At 46.3% G+C, this 13,248-nt stretch overlaps 1 protein-coding gene across 1 annotated transcript; it reads right to left on the reverse strand.

Annotated features, from left to right (window-relative positions):
- Positions 1-207: 207 nt before the first annotated feature.
- Positions 208-10,369, reverse strand: LOC134406670 (vomeronasal type-2 receptor 26-like). The gene is made up of 6 exons (XM_063138188.1): positions 10,338-10,369; positions 7,015-7,306; positions 4,709-4,912; positions 3,472-3,681; positions 2,307-2,433; positions 208-1,103 (listed from the first exon to the last, which is right to left on the reverse strand). The coding sequence occupies exons 1-6, from the start codon at positions 10,367-10,369 to the stop codon at positions 208-210; spliced, it is 1,761 nt and encodes a 586-aa protein (XP_062994258.1).
- Positions 10,370-13,248: the final 2,879 nt, after the last annotated feature.

Below are 13,248 nucleotides of genomic sequence, written 5' to 3' on the forward strand. Positions count from 1 at the left end.
TGCTCCCTTGTGGAGCACCCTGAGGCACTTGGGACCCCTCTCTGCTGTCTTGCTCGAGGCAAAAAACAACAACACCCAACTTCAAGTATAACTTAATGGGATCTGAGCTTGTGGTGATTGAACAAGAATGAAATCTTGGGATTGTGGTGGACAGATCGATGAAAATGTCAGGTTTTTTCCCCCCAGAATGTTTTATAATCACAGAATCTATCTCCTCATTAAATTATCTTTACAGTTGAGATTGGGCCTCAGAAGAATAATATAGCATTTTGGGAGAAAGATGCAACCCAGGAGACCAGCGCCAGAGGCCAAGATAGAGAAGATCTCCACGGCCACCATGGACTTCCCCTTGGTGCTCAGATAGGTTGGGACAAAGGAGATCCAAACACTGCAAAACACCAGCATGCTAAAGGTGATAAATTTGGCTTCATTGAAGCTGTCGGGCAATTTCCTTGCGAGGAAAGCTACCACAAAGCTAACAAAGGACAGGAAACCCAGGAAACCCAGGACAATGTAAAACATGTTGACAGACCCTTCATTGCATTCCACTATGATCTCTTGAGCCAGGGAATGGAAGTCCAGGTTTCGGAATGGAGGAGAGTTTATCATCCAGACAGCACAGATAACACCTTGGATGAGGGGACAGGCCAGGACAAGAGAGTTTGTAAACTGTCTTCCCAAGAGTTTCCTTGCCATATTTCCTGGCTTGGTGGCCATGAAAGCCAGAACCACCATGACAGTTTTTGCCAACACAGAAGAAACGGCAACAGAGAAGGTGATGCTGAAAGCAGTTTGTCGTAGAAGACAGGTGACCTTTGTGGGTCGGCCGATGAAGAGGAGGGAACAGAGGAAGCAGAGCAGGAGGGAGATGAGGAGGACATAGGTGAGGTCTCGGTTGTTGGCTTTGACAATTGGTGTGTCACGGTATTTAATGAAGCTTAGCAGCACAAGACATGTGATCAGAGAGAGGAAAAGAGCTAGAGAAGTTAAAATGATCCCTAGAGACTCTTGATAGGAGAGGAAGTGGATCTTCTTGGAGATACACTGGTCTTGGTTCTTGTTTGGATATTGATCACGTGGGCACTGGGCACAGCGAGCTTCATCTGCAATGAACAACAAGCACTGAAACTGACGTATATCAAATATGACACATGGGTTCTTTTTGGGGTAGCCTATTTAGCTCAGAAATAAAGAGATGGAATTATCCATTCTACAATTCATTGCACGACCAAGTGAACAATCTGTTTTACAGCTTTGTGTTTGAGATTTGGCCACTCATGAAAACAGTCTGAAAATATATTTTTTGAACATGATGGGTCTCTGTGTTACAGTATTTTAGAAGCAAAACAACATCATCAGAATTCTGAACCTGGAAATTTTAATTATTATTTGTCTCCCCCACACCCAGGAGATGTGCTGGTCCTGATTCTGAGCATTCTGTTTGAACTGGGGTAGGGTGTCATTCCATGCTTGCTACAAGAACCATGGAGCACCTGCTCAGATCAGCTTCTGATCAACAGCTTCACGTCTGATGCCAAAACAACTATTGTTGGGAACATGGGAACTGGGACTATAGACTAGCATTAGTAGTTCTAATAGTCTATCTTTCTGGGATTGCTTCCTTTTTGCTCCTCCCCCTACCCCTCTCTCTGTCTGTGTTCATTGCCAGGTGTGTATGGTGTGCTTAGTCCTGACCAAAGAAATGGACTGTCCAAATTCCTCCTTGAAACTGTAAACTGTGCCTTTATATCTTTATGCAAGAATATGTAAGTAAAGCTGTTTTCTTTCTTCGCTAGAAGAAAGCTGTGGACGACTTTTTCTTCTTCTTCTTCTTCTTCTTCTTCTTCTTCTTCTTCTTCTTCTTCTTCTTCTTCTTCTTCCTCTTCTTCTTCTTCTGTGCATGTGGGGCTGGTAACTGCTCATTCTGCTTTGCCTTTTTGTGCTAACTGCCTTTTTAAAAAGAGGCATAGAAAACTCCAAGAATTCTGAGCATTATTTCAGGAAAACATACATAGCAGTGTCATAGAGGTATGCAACCAAAAATGTAATGTTATTCCTAGGCCTCACCTACACTAAGCAGGATATAGCACTATGAAAGCAGTATGGTATGTGTCAATGGGCCCCAACAGTTGTCAGTGCACTTCAATACCACTATAAAGCAGTAGTGTGGCTCCTGCCTTTTATATACCGCTTTCACAGTGGAATATGCTGCTTGGTGAAGATTAGGCCCTAGTGAAAATTGCAGGCCCTGCCCCTTATCCATGGTACATTCTACACTTTAATATAGATCACAACTTTTCCGGTACCTGTATGGTTAGAAAAGGTCCCTTCTGGACAACGGATGCATTCATAGCAGCACACCGGCTTCCCCTCTGAAACTCTTTTCTGGTACCCTGGAGAGCATATCTCTGCACACCTTGCATAGGGCATCCTCTAAAAGAGAAGATAGGAATAGTCGGTGTCTTTTTTAATGAGATGTGATGGAAATGATCCTACACAGAAGTCAAAGGGCATGGCTAGATGGGGCGATATCCCGGGGAGCGCCCCAGAATCGTCCCTGTGCATCCACATGACGCACAGGGGATCCTGGGAGCAGGGAGGGATGATCCCTTCCTTTCCTTGGGATATCACCCTACCCTTTAAACCTGACTTTTCCCGTGGTCCCGGGATGATCCCGAGACTTTGGGACGTGTGGCTGAGCATCCCTTTTTGTCTCAGCTCCTTGTGAGTAACGGTGAGGAGCCAGGAACTGAGCCTGGGGTGTAGAGCTCCTTAGGAGCTCCGTGCCCATCGGGGGTGGGGTGGGGTGAGCAGGATCAGGTGTGGGTTTTTTTTTTAAAAAAACAAAAACCCACACCTTACATTTTGCGCCGGAGCGCTCCTGTGCTCTTCTTCGATTAAAAAAAAAAAGGTAGCCATGATGTCCTCTTCCTCCTGGATATCGCACGCCACATGTAGACTGAGGTGGAGGATCTCATGATCATCATATCGTGAGATCATCCCCCTCCCCTCCCCTCATCTAACCATGCCCAAAGCATCTTAACAGAATTTCCCATTGCAGAATAGATACAAAAGCCAGTTTAAGAGTGCCAAATCTCTTCTTGATGTTTGCAGGTCATTTAGGACCATCTTAACTGAGACTCTTCTAAGATGCAAAAGGCTGGGAAGACAGAAACAGGGACATCAGAAGTTACTAAGTCAGAAGCTACTAAGTCCACCTAAGTCAGAATGCTCTACACTGACTGGCAGCATTTCTCTCTCCCAGGTTTCAGATAAGAGTCTTTCCCTGGCCAGGCATTAAACCTGGCGTCTTCTGCATGGAAAGCAATCATATTGCCACTGGGTAACACCGTCTCTCTGGCTTCAATAGGCTTTTGATCTCATCTAAGAAGTCATCTTCTATTCTGAAATAATGGGAACAGACTAGTCTTTCATTCTCCCTTAATCAGAGAGCAATCACTTCCATCCTACCTCTGTAGACCACACAACTGCGTCCGAGTTAATAGTGAAGTCCTGGTCTGTGGGCCACCTCAGATCCACACGTCCAACTTTCACATAGCCAAAAGACTCATTTGGGAAGAAGACCATGTTTTCAATGTCATATATCTCACCCCTTTCATCAAAAGACACTTCTTCTCCAATACTGTTGTTAAACCGGATGTTCCTCAATGGGTCAAGAATCTGAAATGGAAGAAATGCTTAGAAAACAGGTGACTCGTTGTGGCTGTGAAGAAGGCCTGGGGTCTTCTAACATACTGTCGTTGTAACCATCAAGGAAGAACATTTGCTCCTCTGTTGTTTAGTTTGCTCTACTTTTCAGTTCAACGCCGAAGACAGTTTCCCCACTGCCTGTGAACAAAGAGCTCAAAGGGAGATGGTCACCCAGCAAAGATCTGGGAGGTGAGTGGTTGTTGACATATATAGTGGGCAGAAAGTCTTATTCATCATGGTGAAAGCCGTGGCTTAAGGTGTCTTCTGAACACAGCCTGGCTTTCTGGCTTGACCACCGTGATTATAGCCATAGTTTAAGGTATCTTCTGAATGGGGCCGCTGTCAGCTGCCTTTCTTCCTGGTCTGCTTCCCCAATGTACTTAACTGAGATTTTTCCCCTCCTTCCAAGTAGACCCTTGCTCCTGAGTAGTCCCTGCACAAAAGCTCACCCTTAGCTTGCAGGATCAGACCCTTAAAAAAATGAGAATATTACCTGCCATTGCTGGATATTCAGAAGCTTCTTGCCTTCCCCCCTCATGGCATGTTGGAACCCAGAAGAGGACACAGCATGTAGCGCATGTGCCACAGAATAGACGGCATTGTAAATGCTGTAGCTGCGACCAGTCAAGCTCATTCCAAACATGTAGCTTGGCAGCTTCTCTAGTTTGTCCTCCCCAGTACAGTTTCTTTTCCCACTTGCGGAGGTTTGGCCCACTTTCAGGCACTTACAGCCAAAGGCCCTTTCCCACCAGACACGGAGAAAGCTGTCTCCTTGTGGCCGGAATGGATCTAAAGCCTGGAGAAAATGTTTGAATCCTGGCACGTCCCTTGTGTGGACTCCGAAGCGAAAAGAACCATGGACACATTTTAGAACCCATGGATCACTCTGGAGGTTTGCAAGAGCAATTTCCCAATGGGATGTCAGGATCCAGACCTTCCTAAATGAAGGGTTGTCGATTGGTTGATAAATACACAATGAGACTATTGATTGCTGCACAAGACTGGAGTCCCCGTAGAGGATCATCACTTGGGGATCAAACTCAGAACCAGGACTCCGGAAGACAGTCTCACCCATGTCATCAGACTCAATTATTTTGCTGTAGGCCACACAGATGTCATTCTGGTTGAGCACTTTTGTCAGTGTCTGGATGAAATTTTCCCCACTGTCACCCTCGGGAGCAAACAGTGCAATCCAGTTCCACTGGAAATGCAGGAGAAGATGGACTAAGCCCATATATTGAGGCATTTCATTAGGATCAATCTGGTAGAGGGAAGGGAATATTGTTTTCTCTCCCTGAATAGGGTCGAAGAAGCCATAACTGAGCTGAAGGAAGGAAGATATTTGTTTTAAAAGGGGGGGTTAAAAATAGATTTCTAAATGCAAGCGAAAGCTATGTGTTGACTTCAAGGTCCCCCACAGTGTCACCCCAAAACTCAGCAGCCACAGAGGTATTCCTCATATAATTTTATCCACTGCAATGCATGTGCCGTTGTGTGTACATTCAATAAAAGTGAGTGTTCATAAGCAAATTAGGAAGTTTATGCTCATGGGCATCTCCCCAAATACCTCTGAATGTACATTGCTCAAAGAGGTCTAGTTTTGTGTAGAATTCCATTCGGTCACACCGAGTATGCAATGTGCCACCCTGCTTACATTCTAAGGCATGCGGCTGAAAACAAAGCTATTTTGTATGGAAATATGTCCAAAGACATAAAATGCAGACTTTTTCTTTCTTTAGTAGGTGTGGGCTTTCCCAATTCCAGAGGGGTAGTTTTGTTAATCAATTGCAGAAAGAACATGGGTTCTTGTGGTCTGTAAGGTTAAATGCCTGGTTGTTTCCCCAAATCTTACATAAAAGACCCATTGCTGGGATTAGTCACACAGCTAGGGTGACCATATGACAAGGAGGACAGGGCTCTACTAGAGTGAGCAGATTTAAAAGAGGGCAGGGCACCTGCAGCTTTAACTGTTGTGATGAAGAGGGAATTTCACCAGGTTCCCCATATATACAAATGACACCTGCTGAAATTCCTTTTTCAACACCACTGTTAAAGACACAGGAGCCCTGTCCTCCTTTTCACATGGTCAGCCTACACACAGCAACAGGCTCCTTAGAATCCTCATCCCTCACTACCACCATGGCAATAACATGGCTGTTAGCCAAAGTTATTATTATTATTATTTATTTATATAGTACCATCAATGTACAAAGTGAGAAGGCCATTTGCTTCTGCCGTCCAGTCTGTGACACCACCACCACCACCGCCCTACTCCATGAGGAAGGCACTGTCATGACCATATTGATGTGTGGATATTTCTTTCAATACCATGTCATTTTCTCCTGTTACAATCGTATACAAAAACACACGTGATTGTTTTAATGTGAGTTAGATTGTGATAATATGCTAGTGTGTGAGCTTTCTTGTGGGATGCTAAAAATTAGGGCTGTGCTCCTCTTCACTTCGGAGTGGAGAAACGATAGCGAAGCGGCCTGATTCACCTCCGGAAAAGGCAGAGAAGCGAGTCGGGGGCTGCGGATCGAGGCAAAGAGGATTGCCTCAATCAGGAGCTCTGAATGCAGGTAAGTGGGGGGGAGGGGGACTCATGTGGTGCTGCCAGCGCTGCCGCAGTCCCTGTAAGGGGGCAGGGAGGAAGGAGTCTTAGTTGTGTCCATCGTGGTCCATCGCGGGCTTCAATTGAGGCCCCAGTTGAAGCCGGAAGTGAAGGCCGAGGCCTCTTCTGGCTTCAAGCCGGGGCCTCAATTAAAGCCCATGACAGACTGCGATGGATGCAGGTAAGGGGGTTGAGGGGTTGGCCTACCTGGCACCGCTGTTCATGCTCCGGCAGTTGAGCCAGGTAAGGGGGCAGGGAGGAGTCTTACCTGTGTCCTTCGTGGTCCGTCACGGGCTTCAATTGAGGCCCTGGTTGAGGTTGGAAGTGAAGAAGTAAGAGGGACAACTACATGAAAACTGGACGGCAGTGATGTCAGGGCTTAGCCTCTATAGCCTGCTACTACCACCTCCATGCTGCAGCTGCCCTGCATTGGTTACTTGTAAGTACCTGAGTTCAGGGCTTACAGCTATCCTGATAAGTTTAAGCCCTAGTAAATTGAATTGAATTGCAGCTTCTTTGTGGAGTCCCGTTCATCTACCTTCATATAAGGTCCTGCAGATCTCAGGAAACTTCATCATCTGACTAGAGATGTTGTAGGTAATTTTAACTTTCCAGTACTCTTTTCAGAGACTGGCCTCTCTCTCTCCATGCTTCTCAGTTCTGCATGACCCCCACATCTATCTAGTTACCTGTGGGATCTTGAGTATGCCCACTAGGGAAGCTATCTGCATAGAGGTTTGGGAGTCGAGGCCCGCAATAACAGAGAGCAGTTGATCCTGCTTGTCACATTTATAATTCGGAAACATTTGCCCCTGGGAGGAGAGCATCGACAGGCTGTTCGCGTAGATCCTTCTTACAAGGTCCCCGTGATCATAGATACGGAAGCCGAGGGTGATGTTGGGTAGGAGAGTCGGATCCTTGTTGATCTCATTGACAGCAAACGCCAAGGCCAGGAATTGCTGGTAGTTCTGGAATGTTGTCCTGCAATGGAAGTGACATGTTGGGATGTGGGGAGTGGAATCCCAACCCAATTGAAGAAAAGTAGAGGGCAGTGATGTTCATTGGGTCCAACCCTCTTGGAAGAGAGTCAAAACCTTCTAGACCAAATCCATCTTCAGTCCATAAACCAAGGATTCAAAGACAAATTCAAATTGTATTATTGACACTCTCTCACATAGACACAGTGTTCTATACTGTAAGGGGGAAATGGCTTTCTCTACTCATTGACCTCCCCCCCCAAATAATTACTGTTAAGCTGTTGCTCTTCCATTCTTCCTTCCCTCCCTCCTCTCAGAAACTCCTGTTCGTCGATGGATGGCCTCTGAACCTGGTTAATAACTGCCAATATATTTGTCCACCAGCAATTTCTCTGATTCTATTTCAAGCAAACCGAACCCAGCAGGCATCACCACATCTCCCAAGTCTCTCTGGAGTGAAGCAAGATTTAGTATTGTGTGTGGCTGTAATAGCTCAGGGGGAGAGCACCTCCTTGAAGCACATAAGGCTACAGGTTCAACCTCTGTCCTTTCCAGGTAGGGATGGAAAAGACGCCCCACAAAGATGATGCCTGAATCCCCACAGAGATGATGCCAGTCAGTGAAGGCAATGCTGGGCTAGATGAAAAAATGGTCTGGGTATAAGGCAGTTTCCTGTGTTCCTATAGTCAGAACCATAAGGACTAGAATCTTTATTTTTGGGGGAGTCCACCTGCTTTACATGCCTGCATACTTAGAGCATCATCTTGGAGTGCTGAAAGTATAAGGCAGCTTCCAAAGATGCACATTAGGTTTTGTTTTGCACCTAGAGAAGAATGGCTGGGACCTTTGTGTTCACAGTGTGAACCTGCTTGGTTACTAAGACCAGCAGCACCTTCCCCCCCCTTCCAAATATACATACATGGATTTGTATGAAATGCATACGGCTTTCTAGCAATTATACACGGTCTCCAACAAAAGTGTACCAAATATCCAAATAAGTATTTATTTGAAGGTAACATGTATATGCCACCTCCTCAAATTTTGAAAGTTTTGTAAAGTCCTCCGTCCATTGCATTATAGGGGGTGAGTTCTTTTCCTTCCAGTGTTGTAATATTAGTCTTTTAGGTGTCAAAAGGGTGCATAGAATCTATTTACACTGACCATTTGAGATTTTCAAGAAGCAGGTCAATAATTCAAAAGAACATGAACATCACTGAATATTAAAGGCAGTTCCTGTATGAAATGTATGTGTGTAATATAACCTCCTCCCTAGGGTTGCCATATTCTGAATCCACAAAACAGGGACAATTTTTTTGGGGGTGGAGGTGGGGTAGGATTTTTTTTTTAAAAAAACTGAGCACTATGTAAAGGTCTAGGGAAAGCCCAATTTTTCAATAAAAACATCAACAACTGTAAAACCAAACATCTTAAATTCACTGCAACTTACTTCCAAGGAACAGATTTAAGGCTTGCCCAAATCCAAGGAGGTAGATTGGTAAAGGGTGATTTTTTGGGGAGTGACTTTCCTTTCCTTTCTCCCCTCTCTCCTTTCCTCTCCTTCACCCCCTCATCCCCTACTCGCTCCCCCTCCTCTCCCCCACAAAACTCTCTTTCTTCCCCCACAAATAACCCAGCAGCTCCGCCCTGCGCTTACCCTAAAGGCCTGACCACGACCAGCCATGCTCACCAAACTCCCTTGCATTGCATGGGACTCAGGCAGCCTGAGGAGCGCATGTGCGCCTTTCCTCGCTGTTGTTCCTCTTCTACGCATCTGCAGGCGCAATAAGGTGAATCACGGAGAGTGACTCAAATGAGCCTGTGGAGGGGCGGTGATGCTCTGGAAAAGGCGCCGGATTGATGCATCTTTTTCTCTGCTGCTGCCGCTGCACTGAGCGGGCTCAAGGCACCATTTTGGAGGTCAGAATTTCTCTGGCCAGCTGGACCAGGAATCTGGGATTCTTGCCCAGCCGGTAGGGACATTTCAGAATCTCCTGGAAATTGGGACATTCCTGGTTTTCCAGGACGTATGGCAACCCCACTCCTCCCCCAAAGAAGCTTTGGGTATTGGGTGGTATAAAAATGCAATAAATAAATGAATGAATATCTCCACCCTTTCCTTCCTGGGATACTTTCAGTTGATGGTTCGAGAGAGGTGAGTTCTCCTCTGGCTCAGAACAAAGCTGAAGAACCATCCAGTGTCTGATCCTTGTTCAAGGTTGGAGCCATTCATGACCACAACCCTCTGAGACTATTTATTTATTTATTTATTGAATTTCTATACCACCCAATAGCTGGAACTGTCTGGGTGGTTTACAAATTTAAGACAATTCAAGTATAAAACAACAGTATAAAACCATAATATAAAATACAATATAAAAGCTCAGGCATTAGACATTAGGAAGTTATGAACGTCAGCAGCATCGCTGATGCAGTCCCCGGAAGCAATCCTGCAATCTGAAAGCAATGCAGAGAACCATCTCTCCCAGATCCCTCTTGTGGAAACTTACCTATAAATAGTGATTTCTTTTTTTCGGACAAATCTTGCAAAGTCCCACTGCCATATGGAAAAAGCACTGCCGAGAGGTAAATTCCCAGCAACAATGAGGTCTCCTGGCCTGTAATGGTGTCTTTTTAGTTCATTAGGCCTGATCAAGAGGCACTTGGTCCTCAGCATCCTCTGGGTGGCCTGAGGCAGGAGCCAAAGGACCGAAAGCAGCAGCAGCAACAGCATAGAGAGACTTTCCGTCCCTGGCAAAGGACCCAACAGAACCTGAAGGAGAAGCAACTGAACAGCAGGGAAATTGATTCTTAGCAGCAAGTGATGAGAAGCTAAGTCATCAGACACCGCCCCAGCCATGCCATGTTTTGTTCTGGATTTCTTTGTTATTGACTTGCTGAATGGAATCCCACTTGGTACAGATCACGAATTACTGTCATTTTTATAATGTCAGGTTATTGAAATAACCACAAGCCCATAGAGCTCGGCTCTCTTTGCACCTCAAAGGGAGTAAAACTTTGTTTGCACCACTCCTCACTTCTCTGTGGAGTTCTGGGATGTGACTTTCATTGCCCTTTTCTGATCATTGGCCTGTTTCAAGATGAGCTCCTAAATCCAAGATGGAGTCCAGCCTTGTGCCAAAGTTTGCTAGCACAGAGTAAATTGTGCTAGCAGAGTAAATTGGGCAGAGTAAATTAGGGCTCATAATTAGGGCTGTGCAGCACTTTGGTTCGGAATACCAAAGTTTGCCAACGACACCAAGTTATATAAGGGTGTTAAAACACAAAGGGATTGTGAAGAGCTCCAAAGGGATCTCACCAAGCTGGGAGAGTGGGGATCCAAATGGCAGATGCGGTTCCATGTAAGCAAGTGTAAGGTGATGCACATTGGGGCAGGTACTGGCAGGTGAAGCTGGCGAAGCTACTGGCAGGTGAAGGCACTGGCAGGCGTAGCCAGCGAAGCTACTGGCAGGTGAAGCTACTGGCTGGTGAAGGCACTGGCTGGTGAAGCCGGTGAAGGTACTGGCAAGTGAAGCTACTGGGAGGCTTTTTAATAGCTAAATGTATGCTCAGCCCTTTTGTATGTAACTTTTTGATGTGCTGGAATGGTCTATTGACTGCAATAAAGAGTTGTTGTTGTTGTTGTTGTTGTTCTCAGTCTCCAGCCCTGCTCTTTCAAGCTGCCTTCCTCAGCCTGGTCCCCTTGAGAGGTTTTGGACTTCAGCTCCAGTCACCCTTAGCCGCCAGGGGCAATGGCCCAGAATCCTGGGCTGCAGTCCAAGACATCTGGATCTGCTGCCTAATGCAGAGCCTTCACCCCACCTCATGGAAGGGCCACCACTGAAACACCTAGATTAAGCATCCTCAAGTAGGTGCCATCCAGATATTTTGGACTACAGCTCCCATCCTTCCCAGCCAGCATAGCCAATTGCCATACTGGCTGAAAATGGCAGTATGGGAATTGTAGTTCAGCACCATGGTGGAGGGGGACCAATTTAGTGATAGATGACCTAGAGGGACCAGGGGGCCGAATCCTGTACTTAGGACTGGGGTACAAGTGTGTCTCCCATCCACCTGATTATTCATCCACAAGGACATTCAGTTTGATGTGCTATTTAAAAAAGAAACCATCAGCACACACATGTGTATTTAAATATGTGTTTAAATGCACCTTTTGTAGCCTACTTTTCTCTCAACCTTTGGATTTCTCTGTGTATTTTGAGCCATATTCATTGCCAAGACCTGCATCACCAAAGGGCAAAATTCTGGCAGAAAGTGTTCTGATCTACACACTGGTCTGAGACGGGGAGATCCAGTCAGTTTGTATGAACATTTGCAACCAGCCAAGGCCCGAAGCATCCTGACACAGAACCTCCAGTACAACTGGTTCATTCCTATGATATTAACCAATAACCTTAGCATACATTGTCTATGGTGGGCCTTTTAAATGTCCACCACTGTCCTCCTGCAGCCATTAGAAGGAATCAAAGGGGGATGATTCAGCCTGGATCTCAACATTGGGACCCTTGCTTTTATCACCTTCCTCTTCCATAGGAGGAGTCATAGGATTTTATAAAGCTTTATTAATTACAACAATAATAAGTTCTTGAATAATAAGCAAATAACTCCTAAATGGCACTATCAATATATAGGGATGCCGTGGGAGTCCGTCCATGTCTGAGTATCCAGAGAATCCCCCAAGCCTACCCCTGCACCAAGGTATATTCACTGGCCCACTCTTAAAGTGCCTTGAGAATCAGCAACCATTGGGTTCGGAAGCACCTGCCTTGTGGGCGACAATGGCAACTCTGAAAAGTTGCATATTTCCAAAACTGAATGCTCTATTCACACCTTTCATTTTCTATTAAAGCCACCATTTATGCAACTTTGGAAATAGGTAGGATCCCCCCCCCCACGAGATTCCATTGTTGCTCACAATGGAGGCTCTAGATGAGCCAGAGAATAGAAAGGCCTGGTTCTCAGTTGAGAAAGACTGGAAAAAGGAGAGTGTGTCCACATGGGCCCAAGGCGCCCTGCTTGCCTGAATGAAGGCAAATAAGACTATACCCAGAACCCGGCTCAGTCAGAATGAAGGTTCTCCTTCCAGGGAGAAGATACTTGGCATGCAGGAAAGCCCAAGTTCAATCCTCAGCAACTCCAGCCCAGGGCAGGGGAAGAGCCCTTTCTGAGACCCTGGGGAGTTCCAGCAAGCCATGTAGAGCAGTGCAGAAAACCAGACCCAGGGGCCCAATCCAACCTTCCTGGGATCCCAGTCTGGATCCCTGGGGCTTTTGTCCGGTGGTTTCCCAGCTTTAGCCCCACCCCATCCTTAAAGACTGAAATGCCCCTCTTAAGCTTTATTTAGTGGCAGTAAGAGGTTTAAGCTGGTATACTAAGCTGGTATTTTGGGTATTTTAGCCACACCTCTTCTGCCATATAACCGCAGATTCTTTCTTCTTATGAGATGATCTTTACAGTTGAGATCAGGCCCCATCCTCAAAGCTTGAAATCCCTCTCCTAAGAGTTAGGTACTGTCAGGGTCCGGGGTCTGGGTGGCAAGGCCTCAGCTCAGGAACACCGGGGCCGGGATGGATGGCAGTGGAACCGGCAACAGAGTCCAGGCATGGGCAGAGGCAAGGTGCAGAGGCAAGCAGCGTTTAGACTCCAAAGGAGAAACAGAGTCCAAGCAGGACCGGAGGCGAAAGGCATGGTCAGACAAAGCAGGTCAGGCAAGAAAAGGTCTGGAATCGCAGGAAGTCAGGAACGGGCTGCAGCAGGCACAGTAGACCGTGCTGCTGTGGCAAAGGCTGGAGTGGAAATGCAGCTCTTTTATAGCCCTTTCCTGGCTGCTCCCAGCTGGTCTGCATTAGGCCATCTGGGAGTGCCTGCTGATATGAGCCTGGATCCTGCAACTGCACTGTGGCAGCCGGGTGGTGCTGCAGGACAGAA

This window comes from Elgaria multicarinata, chromosome 11 (genome assembly GCF_023053635.1).
Source record: "Elgaria multicarinata webbii isolate HBS135686 ecotype San Diego chromosome 11, rElgMul1.1.pri, whole genome shotgun sequence".
Taxonomy (NCBI): domain Eukaryota; kingdom Metazoa; phylum Chordata; class Lepidosauria; order Squamata; family Anguidae; genus Elgaria; species Elgaria multicarinata.

Bases quoted from the DNA above. Each gene is read 5' to 3' on its own strand.
- LOC134406670 (XM_063138188.1), bottom strand. From the start codon at position 10,369: ATGAAAGTCACATCCCAGAACTCCACAGAGAA. The intron at 7,307-10,337 runs GTGAGGAGTGGT...CTTCCATTGCAG, and splicing joins TCCCAGAACTCCACAGAGAA to GACAACATTCCAGAACTACC. The intron at 1,104-2,306 runs GTACCGGAAAAG...TGTTCATTGCAG, and splicing joins GACCTTTTCTAACCATACAG to ATGAAGCTCGCTGTGCCCAG.